Genomic DNA, 25,708 nt, shown 5'->3' on the forward strand with positions numbered 1-25,708 from the left:
TTCATAAAGCAAATCAATGCTGCCTCTATTCTCTTTCGAACAGTTGTCTATTAAACCATGCAGGACAGCTGGGAGCAACAGAAAATCATATTTTTTTTACCCATTTAAAATTCCAAAGTGCTAGCCAAATGCAGTTTGGGAGCCAGCCCAAAAGGCAACATTCTTCAAAATGGTAGCTTAGAGAAATGCCATACAGCTGTGTTAAACTAGCACCCTTTCACCCTACCACTTCCTTTAAGCTCTGTCCCCCATTTGCTGTAATACTGCATCCACTCTGATAAGTAAAAAAGTATAGGTCCTTAAAGTTTCACTTTGCATTATTTTGGGTAATTTTTGTGTTGCTGCTGTTGTTGTTTTAGATGACTGGTAAGGTTGAATATTTTTGTATACATCTGCAAAATGGCCTGCACCTAAGACCATCCAATCTTTGACATACTTGATTCTGCTCTTCAGGAGACTTAAAGCAGGGAAGCAGCAATACAGAAGCAATGGCAGAAGTGAAGGAACAATGGCCTAGAAATTAAGTTATCTGATTTCTAGACCAGGTTCTATGATTAAATCAGTACACGGCCTTGGGCAACCCACTTAAACTCCTGAACTATATCTCAGTTTAAGATCACCTGCAATATTCAGGACTAAGAGTTAAAATGCAATACACCAGAGCAATATCTCAAGATAAAATTGTATCAGATCTTAGCATTCTTGTTTATCTCTCTTAAAGAGAAGTTTCTCTTGAAAAAAAAAGAGTATTGACAAAGTTTGGGGATAATTTCCATTAATAACCAAATAATTAGAATACCTAGAAAAGTAAGTAGCATTCATCTATCTGATATTGATGTTGCTATCACTGAAATCCAAACAAACGTCATATCCTCCAAGGTTAAGAACTATAGGACATCAGCATAAACACAAAGGGGCATCAACGACCACCTCCATGGATCTCCCCCTAACCCCAAATTCCCTGAAGTAGGGTTTCTCAATTTCAGCACTGCTGCCATCTTGGGTCAGGTAACTCTTTGTTGTGGGGGACTGGCCTGAGCATTATAGGATATTCAGCAGCTTCCCTAACTTCTACCCACCAGATAGAAGTTAGATATGGTTATGTGACAACGATAAATGCCTCCAGACATTGCCAAATGTCCTCAGAGGAGCAAAACTGCTCCCAGATGAGAACCACTACCATGGATCCTCTACCATGCCTACCCTGAATTCCTTTGGAATTAAGATTATACAGAGACCTGCAATTTTCAGTGTATCATTACTTGTGACACAGCTTCATTAATACAATATGGAGTAATCAACTTCCACTGGCAATCTGGATTCTCAAAAGGGATAACCTTTCCCATTAATTTGCATTTAATGAACATATAGTGGAAAATAATTTTGTAAAATGACCTATTACACTACAGAGGTTATCCATATACCTTTTTCAGAGTCAAAATAATGTTTCTACACAAATAGTGATGCTGGTAGCTACTATTTTAGACTAAGATATTTAAGTTTTAGAGCCCATGATTTATTTCTTTAACGGTAGCACCCTGGCTTTAATTTACTGATCACAATCTGGTTCCCAATGACTGGGCCTCATGCCCATTCAACTACCTTTTCATCTAAAGTTTTGACAGAGTTGTTCTACTTTCTGGGGCCTGTACATATAAGCAAATTGAGAACTTATCAGCCATAAAATAACAGGATCATACAAACATATAGGGAATATCTACTTTTTAATGCTACAGGGACACAAAAGAAATACGTGTTAGACACGCAAAGAACCCCAGAATAGAAACAACCACAGAAAGAATCACATCAACCACATGCCCAAAGTCATTCGGCTAACTAATTTGACGTGCTGAGAGTGAAGCATTTGAGTAAGGGTATCTTGATTGCAGCCACAGACGAAAAAACTATAGAGCTCAAGCTACGGGTCTGGGACTCAACCCCTAGAAGAAAGGACACCAACATGATAATGGTGGTTCCCTCTGAGGAGGAGGCTGAAGGGACACTTTCACTTTTTACTCAAGATATTTATATTTTAGCTTCTTAAGATAAACATGTGATCATGTATTACTTCTGTAATTAAAAACCAAAAAAGCTGAAGTGAGGAGGGAAGACGAAATCACAGAGGGAGAGAGTATAAAGAGAAAAGGTGAAGAACTTGACACTCCCAAATATGGACGTAATTAGGCAGCAGAAGAAAGCAAAAGCAAAGAAGTAGCAGGAGAGGCAGGCAGAAAGAGAACTAGAAGAGTACAACAACTCTGTGGCCAAGGGAGGGAAGTTTCAAAAAGGAACTCAACTGTCAGCAGAACCAAAAAGGGAAAAGGGGAGACCAAGAACATGGCAGTGCAGAATTCAGATCTGAAAGAGGCTACTTAAAAATCATAACCTTCTCCCTCCATTATGTCCCTCAATCTTTGAGAGAACTGAGGTCCAGAAAGGTTAAGTGGCTAGCTAGATGGGTATTGGTAGCTAGAGGGCACAGCAAAGAAGTTCACAACATGTTTATGGACAGGCTAGCAAATGGATCCAGTGGAAAGGAAGAAAAGATACCAGAAGAAAAGGAGGGTAATTGGATAAGGAGTACCTGGAATAGACAGGAAGAGAGGAGAATGAAGACAGAAGCAAACAAAAATAATACAACTTTCCCTCTGAAGCTGGATAATGTGTTTCCTTTTCCATTTGGGTTGTTAGATAACAAGGTTAGGGGAGTCACTCAGAGTACCTGGATTTCGCCAGAACTCCACTCTTGGCACCTTTCCCCTCTCACACTATACACATACCCTAGGCTCCATTTACCATCTATACATGAAAGATTCCCAAATCTCTATTTAAGCCCAAACCCTCTCCTAAGCCACAGGCCCACAGGAGATGAATCTCTACTTGAATATCTATAGCCATCCACGCTGAAATCCCCCTGTCCACAATTCTACTCCTGCTCCAGTGCTCTCTGTCTCAGTAAAAGGCCTCGCATGATGATTTTAGGCATATTATTAAACATCATCTCTCATTACATCTTTGTAAGCAAGATGAAAAAAAAGCATTTGTCGAATGACAGTAAAGGTAGAGTCACAGCTGCTAGAACAGCCTTACCTGGTAAGTGTCCATTAATGAATGGTAAGCTGCTAAGTCTTCAATTAGCCTCATTTAGTTCTATGCCAAGTGTACCAGACACCTATAGGTAATCCTGAATAATGCCTACCTCCTTGTGTTCATGTCCTTATATAATCCCTTTGCCTTGAGTGTGGGAGGGACCTGTAACTAGCTTCTAGCCAACAGAATACAGCTAAGGTAATGAGAGGTCACTCCCATGATTAGGGTGTGTGTGTGTGTGTGTGTACATACATACTGTGTACATACATACAGTAGTTCCCTCTCCCTTATCTATGGGGGATATGTTTCAAGACCCCCAGTGGATGCCTGAAATCGTGGATAGCACCAAACCCTATATATACTATGTTTTTTCCTATACATACAAACCTATGATAAAGTTTAATGTATAAATAGGCACCACAAAAGATTAACAACAACAACAATAAAAGACAACAATTAAAACAATATACAATAAAATTTATGGGAATGTGGTCTCTCTCTCTCTCAAAATATTGTACTGTACTCACCCTTTTCTTCTTGTAATGATGGGAAATGATAAAATGCCTACATGAGGAGATGAAGTGATGTGAATGAATTTTGACAATATGTCAGAAAGAAGGCATCTGCTTCCAAACCAAGTTGATCTGGGAAAACTGAAACCACGGTTAAGGGGGCACTACTGTATAGGGGATTCCTTCTTGCTAGCATGACACAGACTTTATCCCTTGTTTGCCTGAAAGCAAGCTGCTGTGAAGTACCTCTGAAGAGGACCATGTGGCAGGGAGCTACAGGTGGCCTCTAGGAGCTGAGGGCCCCAAACCTCCAACCACAAAGAACTAAATTCTGCCCAAGAGCTACATAAGCTTGGAAAGAGACGCAAGCCTCAGATGAGATTGTGGTCTCAGCCAACATCTTGACAGCAGCCTGAGAGACTGAGCAAAGGATCCAGATAAGCCACAACAGACTCATAAGCCATGGAAACTGTGAGACAGTAAGTGGGTAGTATTGTTTTCAGCCACTACAGTTGTGGTCATTTATTATGCAGCAATAGAAAACTAATAGACCAAGCAATATTTTGTTACTTAGATCAAAATATTTATGAAGTAAATATGATAATGCTAAACCTAACAAGAGGAAAAAGAAATATAAATTAACTATGTTAATGTTCAAAAAGAGTAAAAGCCAAGACAGAAAAGTTTTAACAAGAAGGAGAAGACGATGACAGACAAGACACACACACACAAGCGCACGCGCGTGCGTGCATGCACACACATACTTGGAGAATGAAGTAGGCTTTGGGCTCATTATGAGCTTATAGTAAGATGTAGTTACCAAAAACCCAATGCTATTTGAGACCATATGAACAAAGTATAATGTACAAAAGTAAAACGGTCTTATTGTGCCATATGAACTGGTCAAATCAAATTAATAAATATTTCCTGCATGCCTCCAAGGCATTAGGAAGAACAGAGGGATGTATATGTTCCTGTCCCTTGAGTATTTTTTATGGTGTCTGGGGAGCTAAGATAAACATTAAAAAGTTAAATCATAATAATTTAAAAAGCAGTTTAAGACAACTATAGAAAAGATGTTATAGAGTGGGCATTAGAATTCATCTGGCAATTAAAGGTGTTAACAGAAGCAGAAGACAACACATCATTTACCAATATTATCATTATTGTGTTGCCAATATAATATAAAACTGAGTGTACTCAACACTGGGATTCAATTTCACATTACTGAGCACAAGCGTTGAAATTTCGAAAATGTGGAGGTAAAAAAAAAATTCCAGCTCTGCTATTTTGGAGGCTTTTTAGTGACAAATAACATTACATTTTACAAATAAGTACATGTGGGCAAACAAAGATCAAATAATTTGTTCATGACTATAAGTCAGTAAGTCAATTGTACTCAGAAACAGGTTTTCTTTTTTTTAATTTTGTCTGACAAAGAGAGAAAGCACACACACAAGCAGGGGAGGAGCAGAGACAGAGAGACACACACAATCCAAAGCAGGCTCCAGCCTCTGAGCTGTCAGCACAGAGCTGGACCAGGGCTTGAACTCACGAACCGTAAGATCATGACCTGCACCAAAGTCAGACACTTAACCAACTGAGCCACCCAGGCACCCCAAAGCAGATTTTCTCTGAAGTCTGGAAGGCTAATGAAAACTCACATAACCTTTCTAGGTTATGATGGCTGCTTTTGGCTACATGATGTTTTCACTAAAAGAGTTTAAAATCCTGAGTCATCTTTTACTCTTCTCCCTCCAAAGCAGAGCAGTAGTCAAGGTTTGTCACTTCTTCCTTTGTGGTGTATCTCCCATTTATCCCTTCCTTTAAACCCCCAAGGTCAACATCTGACATCCAGACCCTCGTGAAGTTCTACCTGCATCTCTTTCAGCAATGTCCTAACTAACCTCCCGGTTTCCAGTCTCCAGTATGTCCCTCTCATCTGTCTTACATAGTTCCAACCATGGCATTCCCTGCTCCAAGCCCTTCAACTGCCCCCATGCTCATAGAAGTACGAATCTCTTAGTTTGGGGGCCACAGTTAGATTCAAGTCCTGGCTCTATCACTTCTTACCTATGTGACTTGGAACATCCTTTTTCTCATTTGTTAAATGAGGATAATATCAACTGCCTCATATGTCCTGGTCTATCTGGTTCAGCCACTGTCTATGCCTACCCCATCTGATTAGCATATGACTTCACTCTGAGAAGTGCCCTAGTTATGACAATAAATAATTCAGTCAATAAAGGGTTGTTAGAAGGATTTAATGACATGATGCATATAACAGGCCTGGCATGATCTTTTTTTCCCATTCCCTCAAATGCCCCTTATACTTTGCTGCCTGAAATCATATCTCTAACATCAACAGTTATAGAAGAACATATCTCATACTACACGGTCTACCTCAGATGCTCCCTCCTCACCTTTGTCTGACTTCTGTGGTATTCTAAACCTCTCTTATAATGTATATCTAACACTAGCTTGGGTCGTGGTAATTGGTACACATGCTTTAATTGCCTCAGAGATTAGCTGTGGGGAAGACAGTGTCTGCTTCTCTTTCCTCTTAGTTGAACATGTGACACCTAATAGTGTCGTCTACACATAAGATACTAAATGACTTAAACTTAGAAATAATCCAGAATTTTGGCCACCAAATTGCATTTCACTCACCCATCAACTGTTTATTTAAGCCTCTGCTTTCTACACAGGGCAGCCAAGCACAGGCTTTCAGCAGATACCAAGTCCAGCCCACTCTCGGCTCAGGGTCTTCTCTTTCTAGAATATCTGGTTTCTTCTCCCAGTTCCTCCCTCATTTATGCCAACTCCAAGCTAGGGCCATTTCTAACAGCTTCTCTGATCATCAGCAAATCTTCCTGTCTGCTTCTCTAAGCATAACTTCCAGGTCCAGGTTCAGGTTCAACCTCAAACCACACTCTAGGCAGCACCTCGGGCTCTATGTTTCCACAAGCAGGAAATATCGCAAAAATTAAACTCTTTGAGTCCCTTTTTCTACGCCAATCTACAACCTGAAATTACTGAGCCTTTCTCCTTTCTCACAGTTGTTCCCATCATTCCAGTCTCTGCCACCTGCCCAATTATACATCGTATGTGTACAGTTATACATCCAAGAGTAAAACTTACCTTGCTTCTTAATCCACTGGCCACAATTCCAAATATTAGCAAACCAGGGCCAGTTGAGAGGCTAGGGACTCTGGTCTCTACACACACAGCTGAGTAAAAGAGTTATTCACTATAGCAAATCCAGAGGACATTCATTTGAACATTCCTTTTACTTCTCATATCACAGGCAAAAGTGGTCTTTTTGGTGGGGGGAGTGAGCTAAAATGAGCTTAAAGCATTTGAGGGTTTAATCAAGACTTTCTTATGTAAATGGAAGGCAACCTATATCTTCTTCATTTCAAACATAAGACTATATCTGTATTCCTTGTCAGGACCTTGAGCAAAAAGCTCAAGGAACTGTAGCCCAGCATTCCCTTATACAATATTTAAACAAGTTGGACAAGAACAACAACTATTTATCCAGACACGAAGACACTTAACTGCTTAATTGTGGCCTAGAATACAATTACTCTGCAACTTAGGTATTAAAATACCTACTACATATCAAAACTAATGACACAATTAAAATTGCTTCATCAAAAAAAAGAACAAAGGAAAAAAATGAATAAAATCATGAGTTTTTTCACCTAATTTTCTCACTTACTTTCTTAGCATTAAGCTTTTTTTTAATGTTTATTTATTTTTGAGAGGGCAAGCAAGCGAGCAGGGGAGGGGCAGAGAGAGAGGGGGAACAGAGGATCTGATGCGGGCTCTGCGCTGACAGCACCAAGCCCATGTGGGGCTCGAACTCATGAACTGTAAGATCATGACCTGAGCTGAAGTCAGTTGCTTAACCTACTGAGTGACCCAGGCACCCCTTAGCATTAAGCTTTAACAAAACCACAGCCCCCCTAAGCCCCCTGGCCATGATGATTCCCTGGAAGCTTTCAGAGGCCCTTGATTTTCCCAGACTCTGCCTCCTATACTTCAGACCTGACCTCTCACCTCAGCCATTATTATACCTTTTATTTCTTAGAATAGCATCAAGAAAAGAATCAAGTGAGGTACAGGTTTTATTCAAATTTTATTACCTAAAGGCATTATAGCTTGTTGTAAACAAGTCAAGCAATATAGAAAGGTATCGGGTGAAAATGAAAACCCCTACCCCTGCCAACCCCTAAACTCTAAGGTAACAACTGCTGTTTCTCATCTATCATTCCAGAAAATGTCTATGCATGTGTATATACAAACTCATATCCATCTACCCTTTACCTCCCCCCTTCTTTCAGTTGTATGGATGGGATCATACCATACCATTCTGTACCTTTTTTTTCCATTTAAAATGTATCTTGGACACCACTCCCTATCATTATCTATAGATCTACCTCATTCTTTTTCATAAAATGCACAGCATTCCATTGGGTGCATACATACACCATTATTAATATAACCAGCCTCTCATGACGGACGTCAAGACTGTCAGTAGTGAAAATGGAGCAACAATGAAATGACTAACATCCTCGTAAAAAGTGACTTTTGTGCACTTCCTTCTTAGACTAGATTCACTGAGACAAAAGGTATACACATCTTACATTTTCATAAGAACTTCCAAACTGCCCTCCAAGTGGGCTCTAATACTTCCTCTGACTCTGCACAGAAAGGGGCTTTAAAAAAAATTTTTTTAATGCTTATTTATTTTTGAGAGACAGAGCATGAGCAGGGGAGGGGCAGAGAGAGAGAGGGAGACACACAATCCGAAGCAAGCTCCAGGCTCTGAGCTGTCAGCACAGAGCCTGACGCAGGGCTCAAACCCATGAACCATGAGATCATGACCTGAGCCAAAGTCAGAAGGGGGCTTTTAAACCAATCACCTCATCTGAAGTTTCTGTAGCTCAAATAAGGAACTAGATATTTTAACACAAAAATAGCAAAGCCCTAATGATTTTGTTACATTTTTTATTTTAACATAGTCTGGAAAGCCAAATGTCACAGTTGGTGGCAGCCTCACCTTGCTGTGATTATCCTTGCCCTTGTCCAAATGCAAATTCAGAGGGTGCCATTCCACAGAATTAATCCAGCTCCTAAATAATGCATTCCTTAGGTTCGGAGATTTACTGAGTGAATTTTAGCACAGAAGAGAAACATACACTGCTCCTGGTAATTTATCTCTAACATATAATGGTGTCACGTAAGGTGGTTTTCACTCACCCATAATTAAAGTCACTGGCAATGCAGGCACACTTTGAATATGTACACCTCAGTATATCAGCATATTCATGGTATGGGATGATCTGATTGAAAGATTTTGCTACTTTAACAGAGAATCAGGTTTTTTCCAATGATAGTGAACATCTGCAAGCATCACTGTACAGAATCTAGTGGACCACATCTAGAATAACACTTGTTTAACATTGTGTATGTTGCAAAGCACCTTAGCATATTTTACCCCATTTAATCTTCATGACAATCCTGGTAGGAAGGCAAGGCAATTATTACTCATTAAACAAAGATTCCATGAGCACATAGTATGTTCTGCGTACTCTCTGTCAGGTAGCTGGGATGCAAAGATGAATGAGGCCCTCCCCTCATTCACTGTTGCCCTGCCCCATGCAATCTATCCCTGAAGCCCTAACACTGCACTTAGGATACTGAGTAACACGGCCTATAAACCCTGTGTTACCAGAGCCTTGCCCACCCTTCCAGTTCATCCCAATCCCCTGTATATCTCATTCACGATTGTCCAGCCACAGTGGACCACCACACTGGGGAAGAATCCAGGTTCTTGCCACCTCAGGGATTTCCACTTCATTTCCTCTGCCTGGTATGCCCTTCCACCAGCTCTTCACCTAGATAGCTCCTATCCATCTTTTGGCCTCTACTGAACTTGTCACTTCATTCCAGACCCCTTCTCCCAATAAATTGTCTCACTTATTCTTTTTTTTAGAACTTTACTTCATATCATAATACTTCATACTGAAATGTTTGTGCATATGTTTGAATACCAGCTTCCCCACATGACTGCAAGGCTTAGGAGGGCAAGAATCATGGCTTTTGTGTTCACTGCTCTAACCCCAGCACCTACCCAATGCAGTGCCTGGCACACAGCAGACATGAAAACAAACGTACTGAACAAATACAGCCAATGCCCTCAAGACGTATACGAGAGAGTGGGGAAACACGCAAAGAAGGGAAAGGCTAATTTTACCAGAGGATGGGCAAGGTTTCAGGAAAGACTACAGAGAATAGAGGACCCTTAGCTGATGGCGGAAAGTAGACATTTGCTAGGAATACGATCTAGGCCATCAGGAGGGGACTGCAAGCAGAGAAGGGCAAGGGCTGTGCAGTGCATCTTAGACTTTTGGCTTTGATATCTGGGTGGATGGTGCACAGTCATTCAATGGAGAGAATGAGGCTCTATTATTATTATTTATTACCAGGGTACAGAACCCAAGGAAAAGAAGGCCTTGGCAGAAAATTGAAAATTCGGATGGCAGTGATTCCTCTGCCCACCTGCTTCTTACCACTCTTAAGCTATATAGGAAAAACCATGACTTCAACCTAAGAATATTCAGTGTTGAGCTGTAGGTGGCCGCAGGCCAGACCAGGGCAGTGGAGGGTGGTGTGAGGACCAGAAGACTCAGCACACACAGGGCCAGGAGAGCTCTCTACATCTGAACACCTTTTTTGACCAGAAGATGTCAATAATGTAATTTAATGTATGGAACTGTCAAATCACTATATTGTACACCTAAAACTAATATAACACTGTATGTTAACTAACTAGGATTAAAATAAAAACCTAAAACAAATAACAATAATAATAATAATAATAATAATGGAATTTAGTGTGCTTATCTTTTTGTAGGGAGGTGCAGAAGAAGGAAAGAAAAAGATTCAGTGTCCTGAGTATCTCACATGCTTGGTAATACCTACTTCATTTCCACCAGATAGTCCCTTTCCTGAATTTATTTCTAACTGCTCTATGTTGCAATTTCTGGGTTGCTCTTCATGGAAGTAGTCAGGGCAGAAATCCTAAATACATATAAGAAAATGCTACCTAATGCCTGAATGGTATCGGGTTGAAAAGCATCAAAATAAGCCATTACTTAAGGGAGTTACCTCATCCTATTAACTCCTCAACAGCTTCTCTGGTTGGGCCACAGGTCTATAACAGAAAGTAGGAAAAATAAGAAGAATCTGGCATTTGCTGCCACCCATAGTGAAACTTTCTAGTCCCCCCTCCCATCCTGCCACACACAGAACAGCATTACATGAAACAGGAAGCTTTGAATCATAATTCTGGTTAAAACATAACCTATAGTTTATTTCAAAAATGCCAACAGAGTGACAGGAAAAAAAAAAACACCTTGGAAGCCTCAGTGAAAAAACAATTCTTTGGGAGGAAAAAAACCCTAAACTTTTCAAAGTAGCAATAATGCATAGTAGGGAAAGACTAACGTTTAGCAGAAAATTATAAAACAGCCAAGCCTAGGGGAGGCAGTATAACTGCAGTAGGGCTAAAGAGGCAGACAGACTGGCAGAGAGAGCACACTAGGCAGCACTGATTATCAGTAGCCTGGGGCATCGTCCTGGCTCAAGGCACCATATGACAGCTGTGATACTCACAGTTTCCCTGGGCCTCAGTTTCCTCCTTTGTAAGATGAAATGTTTGAAATGGATCACCTTGAAAGATCCTTTCCTGTTTAAAAACATCCCTTTAAGGGGTGCCTGAGTAGCGCTGTCAGTTAAGCGTCCGACTGTTGGTTTCAGCTCAGGTCATGATCTCACGGTTTGTGAGTTCGAGCCCTGCATCGGGCTCTGTACTGATAGTGGGGAGTCTGCTTGGGATTCTCTCTCTCCTTCTCTCTGCCATTCCCCTGCTCACTGTCTCTGTCTCAAAATAAATAAACTTAAAAAAAACTTTTTTTAAATCCCTTTAAGAATATATCGATTTTTTTTTCTGCTGCGATTATAATACAGTCAGAACAGCTACAACAGGTGAACATTTTGGTGATTCTCATTCTCATCTACAATCATGTGAGGCAAGTATTGTCATATACTTTTGCATATTTTAATAGCAAAGGTCAACATTTGTGAGTGCTTAACCTGTGCCAGGCAGTGTTCAAAGGCTATATATGTATTAACTCATTTCATCTTCCCAATAATCCCATGAGTAGGTACAATTATTATTAACCCATTTTGCCGATGAAGAGAGTGAGGCACAGTATATAAAATAACTTGCCTACAGGTAGCAATGACAGCGAATACACAAACCCAGGGAGTCTGTCTCCAGAGACCGCACTTGACCCCTGATGAGACAATTGAGGCTTTCAGAGTTTAGGTACTTTGGCCACCACCTGGCAGGGCCAGGTTCAGATTCAGGTGTATCAGATTCCACGGTCCATGCTCCTTCCACAACTGTATGCTTGAGAAGGAATGGCTGGCTCTTAGAGAAACAGAAATCTTCTCAAAGATCATGTTTGTTTACCTCCTATTCATCCCCACCTCTTCTGCCCCGCTGAGGAGTTGTAGAGGCAATAGTGAAAAGAGATGAAGAATTATTTTCTTGTACCTACCATAGTTGAGACACTATGCCAGATAAAGAAAAAAAAGGGGAGGGTGGGTGCTCTGCTTCCTTACTCCTGCTCTAACAACATGATTTTTGTTTAAGAGCCGTGCAGATACTAATGTTTTGGTCAACAGGCAGGAGCAGATGGCTCTTCCTAGATGATGGTGGTCCAACTATCAAGCCACACAGCTATCCAGATTTCACACCGAAACTCTGTCTCCAACTCACTAACTGTTTTGTGATGCTCCCCTGGCCCCAATGTGTTAGCTAAATCACCAGAGTGTTTACAGATACACTGTGATGTGCTAAGAAAAAAAAATCTGTAAGGTTGAAATGTACTTCCTTTAAATCTGAGTTTCTCGTTGCAACTAAGTTTTATTACAGTTTTCCTGTCTTATTTTCATGCTTATCCTGGCATTTTTGCCACCTCACCTCATTATGTAACCTCCACATGAGAGTAAGTGTAATTTCCCAATTTTTGCATAATCTCTCTGCCTGTCCCCACTCTCACTCCCAAAAGAGTTTCTGGAGTCAATAGGAGAGATGGCCAAAAATTACAAGAGGACTTGAGGAAGTATTAATAGCAAAAAAAAAAAAAAAAAAAAAAGAAAGAAAGAAAGAAAGAAAGAGAAAAGAAAAACTGCTCTGACCAAACCCTTGGGGTCTTGGTTTCTTTTTTTTTTTTAATGTGGAGGAGGGGCAAGGGGTACAAAGTGACTGAAGCAGTTGTCCAGAAGCCCACACAATTCACTCCTTGTTGGTGGCACTATCATTGTGTATCTCATTTTCAAATAACTCATTTTTATTACAAAAGTAATACATATTCATCGTATAAAATTTGGAAAATAAAAGAATGAAAAGGGGAAAAAACAGAAAAGCATCCTACTGTCTGGAGATAGCCACTTTAACAACTTTGGTTCCTTTCCAGGGGCACCTGTGTGGCTCAATCAGTTAAGCGTCTGACTCAGGTCATGACCTCATGGTTCCTGAGTTTGACCCCTAAGTCAGGCTCTGTGCTGACAGCTCAAAACCTGGAGCCTGGAGCCTGGAGCCTGCTTCGGATTCTGTGTTTCCCTCTTTCTCTGCCCCTCCCCCGTTCATATATTTTCTCTCTCTCTCTCTCTCTCTCTCTCTCTCTCAAAAACAACTTTGGTTCCTTTCCTTCCATTCCATATTTATCATCACATCCACAGGTATATATGTAACATGTAAACACAGAGACACAAAGAATTGCACACTTAAATTACAAAGATGGAAATGGCATCATCCCATATACTCTCCCACTGTATCATAATGATTTTCCTCAGCATTGGTCTTCATATTTAATGGCCCCATATTTTACTATATGGACCTTCCATAATTTACTTACATTCCCCTACTATAGAAACTGTGTCCTCAGTTTTTCACTATTATAAACACAATAGCATATAAAAGCTATGCACATATATTGGATATTTCCTTCAGAAGTTACACTTTTCAAAAATTAGTGAGGAATCCATGGTATTTACAGAGAAATTGGAAGATACAAGTAAGCAAAAACAAAGTCAATTCTAATTTCTTTTTTTAAATACTTTTGTGCACATCCCCTCAGGTTTTTCTTATTATACATACATGGACACAAACACATATATTAAAATGGGGTCATATTATTAATAAAAAAAATAACAGTTACTAATAATAGTTACCACGTATTGACTACTTACCACATGCCAGCCACTGTGATTTTCTCATATTTATAACCAGCTTATATGTTAGCTCAATGGTTCCCAAACTTGTCTACACACCGAAGTCACCCAGGGAGCTTCAAAAACCCTGAGGGCTGCATCCAATCCCTAAGGACTGAGGATTCTAATCGACTGGGTGAGGCCTGGCCTTGGGAGGGTTTAAGAGATCCCCAGGTGACCCTACTGGGTGTTGGGAACTATTAGGTTTGTTGCTATTTTATCCCTCTCTTACTAACATGGAAGCTGAGGAACACTCAGGTAATAACTTCCCAACATTACCCAGCTGATAAGGCTAGGATTTCGATCTAACCCTAAGCCCAGAGCCCAGACTTTTTTCTTTTCTTTTTTAACTTTTTTATGTTTCTTTATTTTTTGAGAGAGTCAGAGCTTAAGCAGGGGAGGGGCAGAGAGAGAGGAAGAGAGAAATCCTAAGCAGGCTTCCCACTGTAACTGTTAGGAGATCATGACCTGAGCCGAAACCAAAAGTCGGACACTTAACCAAATGAGCCACCCAAGGGCCCCTCCCAGACTTTTTTTCCTATTTGAGTATAGCTGACACAAAATGTTACATTAGTTTCAGGTGTACATTACAGTGATTCCACAATTCTATACATTATGCTGTGCTCAACATAAGTGTAGTTACCATCTGTCACCATGCAATGCTATTACGATACCATTGACTATATTCCCTACAATGTACCTTTCATCCCCAGATCCCAGGCTTTTAACTACCGATAATCTGGGATATGATTCCCCCTGCCCACCATTCATATAACATCATATTATGAACCTATTATTTTTTTTAACATTTATACATTTTTGAGAGACAGAGTGTGAGCACAGGAGGGGCAGAGAGAGAGACACACACACACAGAATCGGAAGCAGGCTCCAGGCTCTGAGCTGTTAGCACAGAGCCTGATGCGAGCTTCAAATTCACAGACTACAAGATTATAACCCGAGCTGAAGTCAGACGCTTAACAAACTGAGCCACCCAGGCACCCCTGAACCTATTTCTATGTAGAACTCGGCACTAATCATTTTTAGGAATGATTATACATTTATAGGAATGATACATTTATAATCATTTGTAGGAGTGATATACTATTCCACTGTATTACTACATCAGAATGCAAGTGTTACCAATTTTTCCCACTATAGAAAATGCTGCCATGAATACCCTTATTGACACACTTTTGTGTACGTCCTTAATTACTTCCTTGGGATAAATTCAAAAAAAACAATGCTGGGTCAAAAGGTAAACGTGTTTTTTAAAGCTTTTGATAATGCCAAACGGACATTCCCACCAGAAGTGCAAGAGAATGCCTGCTTCTTCATGTCCTTACCAACACTGAGTTTTGTCATTCCTTTTATTTATTTATTTATTTATTTATTTATTTATATTTCTTTTAATGTTTATTTTTGAGAGAGAGAGAGACAGAGCATGAGCAGGGGAGGGACAGAAAAGGGAGACAAAGAATCTGAAGCAGGCTCCAGGCTCCAGCTATCAGCACAGAGCCTGATGCGGGACTCAAACCCATGAACCATGAGATCATGACCTAAGCTGAAGTTGGAGGCTTAACCAACTAAGCCACCCAGGCGCCCCTGTGATTCCTTTTTAATCTTTGTAAATTATATTGGAGAAAATGGTATGCCATCTTAAATCTCCTTTCTTTGACTACCACTGAGATAGAACATTTTTTCACATTTATTGGCCATTTAGATTTCTTCTTTTACGTATTTTCCTACTCCCAACCTTGGCACATTTTTCTAGTCAGATACTTGTATTTTTCTTATTGCTCTGAATAATGAGTCTTGTTGCAACTGCTTCCAGTTTTGTCATTAACTTCACGGGTTTTGCAGGATTTTAAATTTGCATATAGTTGATTATATTAATATTTTATTTATTACTTTACCTTTGATATTATGCATACAAATACCTTCCCTACCCCAACACTATATACTCTCCTATCATCTCTCTTTTTCAAAGTTTTCATTCTTTAATGTAGCAGTGTACATGTAATCCAAAAAGGATTACACATCAGAACTGCTTACAGAGTTTTGTTTTTTTGTTTTTTGTTTTTTTTTTTAATGTGCAGGTCCTAAGACTGAATTCCAATTTGGGGAGTCTGAGACCTGAGTAGGAATAGTTTTTAAAGCACCCTGGACAACTCTGATGCACCCTCTCCTTTATTAAGAAACAGTAGTTTAATCTTCTAAATTTATATTGGTGTCATTTTTTTCCAAATTACTTCAGCACATTTGTTAAATAAATGATTTTATGAATTTGAAATGCTACCTTTATCCTAGTTGGCAAGCTCCATGAGAGTAGAGACCATACCTATTTTTACTAACCATTGCACCTCTAGGGCTCAACACTGTGCCTGGTGCAAAACTGGTACCTAATAAATGATAATTGGGGAGCGCCTGGGTGGCTCAGTCAGTTAAGCATCCGACTTTGGCTCAGGTCATAATCTTATGGTTCTTGGGTTCCAGCCCCACATTGGGCTCTGTGCTGACAGCTCAGAGCCTGGAACCTGCTTCGGGTTCTGTCTCCCTTTCTCTCTGTTCCTCCCCTGCTCATGCTCACTTGCTCTCTCTCTCACTCAAAAATAAACATTAAAAAATTTTTAATGATAATTGAATAAATAATACCTGACAATATGTGTCCAACCTCATCCAACCCCAAACTGACTAGTTCTCTTGTCAATAACTTCTTGACAATTAGATCAATAAATCTGATGGTATTAATGATGACCCTGAGTTATCAAAAATACTAAATTATGCCCAGGAGGCTATGTTTAAAGCGGCCAGGAAATATGTTACAGGGCTTCATCAAATGAAGTCAAAATAATAATGTTGGCCATGTTTGAGGGGTATGGGAGTTCTGATAAAACTCTCTGTGGAGGAACTAGATACCACTGACCCAAGAGACTAAGGAGGATTGGCTTCTTCTAGCTCTTAGAGTTCCTTAACTACCTCCAGAAACTGACTCCAAGCTTCCTTGAGCTGAGGATAGACCCACCCATTCCCTCCTCCGAGCCCACGGAAAAACTGGAATAGGGAACCAGGACACCTGGGTTTTAGTCCTGTCACCACCATCAACCTGTTTGAGCATGGGCATGTCACTTCACTTCTAGGGGTTGGGCTAGATGTTTTCTAAGGATCTCTTCAGATCTAAGCCTCTACCTAAAGACTCAGACTACCACAGGGTAGGGCTTCCAAGGACAACCTGAAATTCCCTCAACAGAACAGGGTCCCAGGGTCACCCCAGGATATAGCAAAGTAATAGTGACAACAATAATGGTGGTTGTATAAGTAGTAGCAGTAGTAACAGTAGCAACAACAGCAGCTACTGATAAATTTTAATGAGCATGTATTATATGCTGGGCAATATTCTAAATGTCTTACTAATAATAAAGGCACACATTTACATGGCACGTACTATGTCCTAAGTGCTTTGTATATATTAATCTTCAAAATGACCCTTTAAGGTGAGTTCTATTATTATCCTCATTTTACAGAGGAGGAAACTGAGACACAGAGAGGGTAAGGGACTTGCCCCAGGTCTCACAGCTACCAAGTGATGGACCCATCAGAGTTGAACCCAAATCTGTATTTTTAACTATTCTACCATAGTGCCAGCCAAACTATCATTGTCACTATTGCTTGTCACTTTAGATGTTGCACATAAAAAAAAATAAGTTGCAATTACTTATATGGAATACTCCCCTATTCACTAATGCTAAGAAAATTTGGTTTTACTCCAATGTCATTTTAAGCAGATCCGATTTTAGGGCCTGAGAGAACAAAATATATGATTAAGAAAATACGACAGGGGCAAAAAATATATTTGACAGGGATACCTAGGTGGCTCAGTCCGTTAAGTGTCTGACTCTTGATTTGGTCCCAGTTATGATCTCACAGTACATGTGATTGAGCCCTGCATCGAGCTCCATTTGCTGAGAGCACAGAACCTGCTTGGGGCTCTCTCTCTCCCTCTCTCTCTGCCCCTCCTGGCTCACACATTCTCACTCTATCATTCTCTCTCAAAATAAATAAACTTTAAAAAAGAAGAAACTATGACATTTTATTAAGAATTGGTATTCACTAGAACGTTTTTATTAGAAAATAAATAAATCATTAACTACTAATGGTGTTTCCACTAAAGAGAAAAAACACAAGCTCTTTATGCATCATTAGGAACAAAACTTTAGATCCCCACCTTCACAAACTTCCAGCACCACCTTTTAATCATGAACCTAACAGCCCATAGGTGTCTCAAGCAAAAGAAGCCAAACCAAAGTCAGTACACTAACTCCCCACCATCCATCCCCATATGCTCTTCTCACATCTTCCCGAGGCTAGGTCCCCAATCTCGGGGACTGGCACCACCCGCCGCAAGCACCCAAACTGGGTGTCAACCCGGGCCCTGTTCCCCCCACATCTGGTCACAGAACATTTGTAGAATTCACCCTGTGCTCTCTATCCTTGCTGCCCCCGCTTCTGCTCAGACTCCCAACTCCTTCCCTCAAGTGCTCTACCAGAAACCTCCCAACCAGCTCCCAACCAGCTCTTGGCTTTCTTTCTCTCCAGCTCCAACTCCACCTCAACACTGCGGCCAAAGTAATTTTTCTGAAACAAAATCTGATTATGTTACTTCCCTGTTTAGAATCTTTGTCTCCCGGATAAAGTGTAAAATCCTTCCTAGAACATACAAGGTCCTTTATTATCTGGCCTCCAACTACCTTCCCAGCTTCATCCGAGGTCGTGGCCCACACATCTCACACGAGGCAAACGGAGCAACTTGGAAGTTCCCAAACAGTGCTTCTCTGTCTGCCCAGAATGCAATTCTCTCATTCGCCCATCTGGCAAACTCCCACTCATTTTTTTTTTTAGACCAGCTCAAAACTCAGAATTCATCATGCCTTTCTCTGGGCTTCCATCACATTTTGCACCTCTCCCTATTCTAACACTTAATTTAACCTAACACAATCATTTGTCTATATGTCTGCCTTTCCCATAAGAGAAGGAACCCTCTAGGGCTCTGTGTCTTATTCACCTCTGTATTATGTTTGTTGAATGAAAGAATACCTCGCGATTTAAACAAGAATTTCCAAACTGCTCCTGATAAACGTCCAAAGCGAGTGATACAAGCCAATTCCCATTTCAACAAACATCTTCAAAGTAACAATCCTCATACATCAAAAATACATGTTGCATTTGTGTGCCTTCGTATTTGAAGCCATAACCAACAGGAGAAAGTTTTAACAGATACATTAGCAACCAACAAACCTACCTGATGAATACCTATATCTATATAACTTCTTGCATTCGACTCCAAGTGGTTCTTAACCTTTTCTGGGTCACAGACCAGTCTGGGTAGTGTTTGTCTATCATTTCTTAAACCCACACTCCTTTTTGAAAAACATAAAAATCCCCACACAGCCCCAGAAATTCTGATACTCCCCCAAGGACACGACCCTGAACCCCACCAAAAATAAAAAATAACTTTGCAGGTGGTAGGAATTCCTAGGTTCACAAGAGATGTAAATCCATCAGGTAAGACACCACCGTTGAGTTTTGCTCTTGGGTAGTTCATACTATTAAAACGGGCATTTCTTTCCATCACCAAATATAAACACTATAACATTAAATATGCTTTAAAGTCTTTACGGGGAAGAGGAAGCCAGGGAGGTGCTGACATCTGTCTCCCCCACCATTGAGAACCTTATGATAAGGAATTTGCAAGAAACAAATAAAAAACACAAATATGAAAAAAAAATCCTGTTTCCTCACACATAACCCCTACAAGCACATGTTCGAAAGAAGGGAGTTCTTTCAAAAGGCTTCTGGCATTACATTTTCTTGCTACCACTGTCCCCCTACCTCTCCACCCCTACTTTAAAATAGGTGAAACTTCTAGGTAGCAGCAACTTCTTTTTAATTTTATTTTTTAAAGTTTACATCCAAATTAGTTAGCATATAGTGAAACAGTGATTTCAGGAGATCATTCCTTAATGCCCCTTACCCATTTAGCCCATCCGCCCTCCCACAACCCCTCCAGCAACCCTCAGTTTGTTCTCCATATTTATGAGTCTCTTCTGTTTTGTGCTCCTCCGTTTTTATATTATTTTTGTTTTGCTTCCCTTATGTTCACCTGATCTTCTTTTAAATTAATATACTTTTGTCTTTGTGGAGACAAAGGGTTAAAGAAAGGGCCGGTTGGCTGCCTGCCACCAGCTTGGGGGGTTGGGTTGGGATGGAGGAAAAACCAGTTAGAGAAATGAGTTCTGATTTCTTACCCTGCCACATGGCCATCTTCAGCTTTTCTTCTCCCACGCTGGGGTCACACACTTGGTTTCCCAAAGCCCTCCAGTTTTATACGAAGGCTTGAATGGGATGTAGACAGACCAGCCGCTGTGTGGCCTTGTTTTCTGCAAGAAGTTCAAGCCCTCAACCTGAAAATGTGAATAGCAAAATGAATATCTAAATGAAAAAAAAATTCAAATCTTTAAGAATTACCTCCTGTCCCTCTTTGAACCTCTCCATCAAAGACATGCAGACATGGGTAGTGCCGAGTTTTTCCCAGCAAAGTACTGCTTTAGAAAGATAGAATGGTAAGATCCAGAGTCAGTTACTATTGCCACTGAGTGCTGTCCAACTCTGCGTGAATCACTGGATCCTCAGTAAATGGGTTTCAGAATCTCAAAGGATGCGTGGTTGGATGAGATAACCATTAAATGTCTTCCCTATATTCACATTCCACAGTTTGGGGAATGAAGAACAGCATAATATCTATTGCCCTCTCCTACCACCCGCCCCAGCACCCAACTTGCCATTTAAAACTTAGTAGAAAGGAGAACAACTTTTGTAATATTTAAAGTTTTAAAATAGATCCTGTATAGGAACGGAGAAGCAAGCAAGCATAATAAAAAGTTAAGAGCAATGCCCTTTGGGTTGTGGTTCTTTCTCTCTGCTTCACTATACTTCCCCACACTTTGCCAATGTCCTAAAAGAAGCACATATTGCTTTTATAATCAGGGGTAAGAAGAAGAAAAGAAAAAAAATAAAAATAGAATACTAATTTAAGTACTACCAATTAATTCAGCTAATTCCTAAACTTAAAAAGTCAAATTCGGTCTTAGGACAATACTATTTGCAAGGATATGAAAGGAGCTAGGAATCAGAGGGACAAAAACATAACGTCTGACTACTTCGTTTGATTCAGGGGCTTAATATATTAAACGCTGTGCTGCCCATTTAAACCAGTTCTTAATAAATTGGTCTTCCTTATTTAGCACCCAAGTCATCAGCTTTTTCTAAGCAAAAGACCTCAAGTTTTTGACTTGGTCAACATGAAAGTAGGTTGCTATTTCCATAGCTTTTACACAAGCAGCACCTCCACCTGAGAAATGAAAGCTCTAATGCATGCGTGAAGACTAATACGAACTTGAGAGTCATCATTTGGGTCTTCCTTGATGACTTTTGTTTAAGGAAAAGAGCGTAAATGTGGACACTAGCCCCAACAGCACCAATAGAGGGGGGGAACCAATGCTTTGGATAAGCAAAGGTTTGCGAAAGTCCAAGAAAACTTAGGAAGTCCCAAGTCCAAGGATGAATTCACCAGGAAAAAGCGCTCTGATGACTTGTCTAGAACCCCGGACAGTTTGTTTTGGTTTGCTCTTTTCTTTTTTTTTCTTTCTTTCTTTCTTTCTTTCTTTCTTTCTTTTTCTTTCTTCTTTCTTTCTCTCTCTCTCTCTCTCTCTTATTTCGCGTTAAGTAGTGGTCCGCGCCTCGTGGGACCAGGAGAAATTTAACATCTCTGAAGTCAAACCCGGGTAGTTGCTAATAAATGTATGAAGTTTATGTAAAGCAGATTCTTACTGGCTTTTTATGCTCCACACTTCAGGATTTCCCTCACTTACTCGGGGTAGCTTACACTGACGTTATCACACGGGCACACGAACAATTTCGCTTAGCACTCCAGGAAACTGATTTGCTCTGAAATGTTAAGAAACGTAAACGTGCATCAATGTGAAGGTAAAGCTTTCCCCTTCAGGGTGAAGGCGCTCAAGCGCAAGCCTGGAATGTCTGGAGAGAACCAGCCACCCGCGCTAAGTGGGAAAAAGGAAAACTTGCCACAACGACTTTTCTGAGAGTCTGCAGTCCACTTCGCTAAGACCCACACCAACCTGCGAGTCCAGAGCGGGAGGAAGAACAGCGGGGCCTCTAAAGAGCTTCACCAGCCAAAACCACTCTGCCCCAGTCCTGGAAAGGGGACGCCTGCAGCCAGCCTCCCCCCACCTCCCCCCCATTCAAAAGCGGGACGGGCTTGGCGCCGCTCCGCGAGAAAACTTCGCTGGGACAGCACAAGGACCCTGGCTCAGAGAATAGGGCAGGGCTCCCGGGAAGATGCCGCCCTGCACTGGCTGGAACTAGCCGGTCTAACTCCTCCGAGTGCCAGGCGGCGGCGTCCGGGCAAGGGGAACCCCCCTCTCCGGGGGACCGAGCCATCGGGGGAGCGCTTCCCCTGTGTCGCTGCGCCCAGGGGGTGCTCCGCGGGTGGGCCGGGGGCCAGAGGCCCGCCAAGGACCTGTTGGGGAAGCGACAGCCCATCTGTCTTTACCTGTCGCCGAGGTCAGGGGCGGCGGAGCCCGTCTCGGCCGCCGGCGGGCCGAGCGCTCAGTCGGCTCTGGCGTCCAGTACACCAAGCCGAGCTAGCGCCCCACGTAGCCGGCAGAGCTTCATTCACAGCCCAGACGGGAGGAGGGGGAGCGGAGCGGGCGCGCGGCTCATGTGACAGGCGCCTCACAAGTATCGGCCAAACACAGCCAAAGTCTGCGCTTGCGCGCCCTACCCGGCCTTCTCCCGGCACCTCGGCCCTGGCGGGGCGGGGGTGAGGCGAGGTGGGAAGGAGGCCGGGCGGAGAAAGCGACGTAGGAGGAGTTTCTGCGTGCGCAACCGCAGTAAGTCGGCCCTGCTCGCTGCCATATTTAATGAGGACTGGGCGGGCCCTAACCCCGTGTTGGGCGTGCCGATTGCTTTTGAAAAAGAAATGCTCCCATTATGCTTCACTGTTAATAACCTGGAGTACGATTCTTTGGGGTTTTGTCCTTAGAATGAAACTGTTTATGCGGAGCTTCTGGCCGACAGAATAGCTAGTAGTAATCTAATACTAATTACATTAGCTGACATATTTTGAGCCTCTAATTACGTGCCAGGCACTGTGCTAAGCCCTTAACTCACTTTCATCTCATTTAGTGCCCACAGTAATCGCACTGGGGTACGTACTATCATTCTACGCTTTAATTCATGAGAAAACAGACGCACAGACAGATTAGGTAACTTCTCTGAGCTCACATAACAGGAGTAGGAATAGTGATCAAATATAGTGATGCTTATAACAGTCTACTTGAGCCTCGTTGCAGCACTGGGTAATCTACACGGCAGTTTTCCCTAAGATCACCATTTTTTTTAAGTTTATTTCTTTTGCAGCACTGGATAATCTACATAGCAGTTTTCCCCATTATCACCATTTTTTAAAGTTTATTTATTGTGAGAGAGAGAGCGCGTGAGCAGGGGAGGGGCAGAGAGAGAGAGAGAGAAGGAGGGAGGGGGAGAATCCAAAGCAGGCTCCCTGTGGCCAACGCAAGGCTTTGGATATCAAACTGTGACATCATGAACTGAGCGTAAATCAAGAGTCCCACACTTAACCAACTGAGCCGCCCAGGCGCCCCAGTATTATCTCACCATTTTAATAATTACTAAACAGAGGCTCGGAAAAGCAAAAATCATAGGTTTTAGTAAGTGGTAGAACTGAGAGTCCAAAATAGAACTTCCTGACGCCAAAGTGCTTACCGTAGAATTGGAAGAAACGGCCCCTCATTTTATAGAAGAGGAAATAGGCCAATGGAGTGCATTGACTTATTTAAGATGATCCTAATTAGTTATCAGCAGAACTGAGACCAGAATCCATATAGTCAATCCAGGCAATCTAAAAGTCAGGCTTTTTGACCATTGCAATGAAGAAGACCATGCACAAGAGAAACCATGGGACATCTAACAAAAAAAAAAAACAAACAAACAATCATTACAGAATTTGAGGGAAGGGTGGAGTTTAAATAAATTTTAATGAAGGACTGTTTTCCGTAAGCTCAAAGCAGCACTGTGTGAAGGGGTCAACAACATCGAGTCTGGGCTGTGAAATGAACCCAGACACTGGTTTCCTTGGGAACCCAAAGTAAAAAATAGATGGTGGAATGTCGTGTCCAGATAGCCCTTATCCGAAGTTCTGCACCTGGATAGGAATTCCAGGCTGCTTCTTTGTTTCCAAGAACCTTATGTCCTCCACACAAATGCAGGATGTTTTATTCTCACTGGCATGATTTCAAGCAGCAAAGTCTCTGATAGTCTATGTTTGTAGAGAACAAAGTTTCTCAGGGAATAAAGAAAAGTGGTGGTCACTCAAAGGGAGTTGTTATCATTTTATAGCTGCAGCATGTCTTTAAGAGAAATACTGTTCCCTGTTATATTTGCAGCTGGCGTTATCTGTGTCTGATACTCCAGCCTGATGAATGGCCAGATTTTTGCTTTCTCAGTCCAAGCTTATTTTTACTTTATCTGGTAACATTTAGTCCCTCCTTGCCTTCAGGCACTCATAGTGTAATGGGTGGGAGGGTGGGAGACAGACACAAGTTAACTAGAAAAAATCCAGGGAAAGTTATGCGGACTCCTCTGATAAAGGTAAATCCAAGTGGAAATAATACCTTGTGCAAAGGAAATCACCTATGAGGACTTGTGTGAGTACTCCTGTGTGATTGAAGCTTACGGTAGGGAAGTGTATGGGGGATACAACCAGAAATTCACGCCGAATTTTAGAAGATCCTGAATGTCATACTGAGATTTGTCCTTCATTCAGAAAGTGATTGAAAAAGTATTAAGGTTTTTGAGCAAGGGAATCCCGTTATTGGAACTCCTCTTTAAAAGGGTGAACCTGGGGTGGGGTTCCTGGGTGGCTCAGTCGATTAAGCATCCGACTTTGGCTCAGGTCATGATCTCACTGTTTGTGGGTCCAAGCCCCACATCGGGCTCTGTGCTGACAACTCAGAGCCTGGAGCCTGCTTCGAATTCTGTCTCCCTCTCTCTCTGCCCCTCCCCCGCTCCCACTCGCACTCTCGCTCTCCCTCAAAAATAAATAAACATTAAAATATTGTAATGGGGTGATTATTCAGAGAAATGTTCATTATTGTTTTTGTCATTGCAGGATAGAAGAAACCAGAGTTTATTTGCAGGTTTAGCAGGAAGAGCCCCTGGTGAAACAGAAATTGAAGAGACTAGAAAAGGAGGGGATAGATAGATAATGGAGTAAAATACATGGGATATAGAAATGAAATGAAAAAGAGAAGCTAACCTTGGAAAAGATGTATTTTCCTCTGAGACCATAAAAAGAGAGGTTGAGGGATAGCAATCTGGTTGGAAGCAGACTTGTCATGAAGCTACCTTAGAACATAAATTTATTTGGGAGAGCTTGAGCAGGAGTGATAATTACGTTGGAGTTGGAGAAGGCTGCAGTACATGCATATTACCACTTGGTGTCGCCACTGGCCGCCGACAGGTTGGAGGGCTCCCATTGGGGACTTTAGGAGCACATTTCAAAAAAAGAATATTTCACCTTTTGTGAAATGCAAAACAAAATAGTAATAGCAGTGGGCCCTGGACCCAGACTTCCTGAGCTCAGAACTAACCAGACTCA

General features: G+C 41.5%; 1 protein-coding gene across 5 annotated transcripts in view; it reads right to left on the bottom strand.

Moving 5' to 3' along the window:
• The window catches only part of CLCN5 (Cl-/H+ antiporter 5), a 181,407-nt gene extending 158,550 nt beyond the window's left edge, over positions 1-22,857 (bottom strand). For 3 of the 5 annotated variants that reach the window (XR_014136793.1, XR_014136794.1, XM_081793284.1), the window contains exons 1-2: positions 22,583-22,857; positions 20,259-20,414 (exon numbers count right to left, since the gene is read on the bottom strand). Coding sequence is in view for 3 of the 5 variants with exons in the window: in XM_081793284.1 (XP_081649410.1) it covers positions 20,259-20,274 (16 nt within the window). In the remaining 2 variants the exon portion in view is untranslated. Of the gene's footprint in view, positions 1-20,258; positions 20,415-21,840; positions 21,958-22,582 lie in introns of all 5 variants that reach the window. The other 2 variants (XM_081793286.1, XM_081793285.1) reach the window with 2 other exon arrangements.
• Positions 22,858-25,708: the final 2,851 nt, after the last annotated feature.

Source organism: Panthera onca, chromosome X (assembly GCF_046562875.1).
Source record: "Panthera onca isolate mPanOnc1 chromosome X, mPanOnc1 haplotype 2, whole genome shotgun sequence".
Lineage (NCBI taxonomy): Eukaryota > Metazoa > Chordata > Mammalia > Carnivora > Felidae > Panthera > Panthera onca.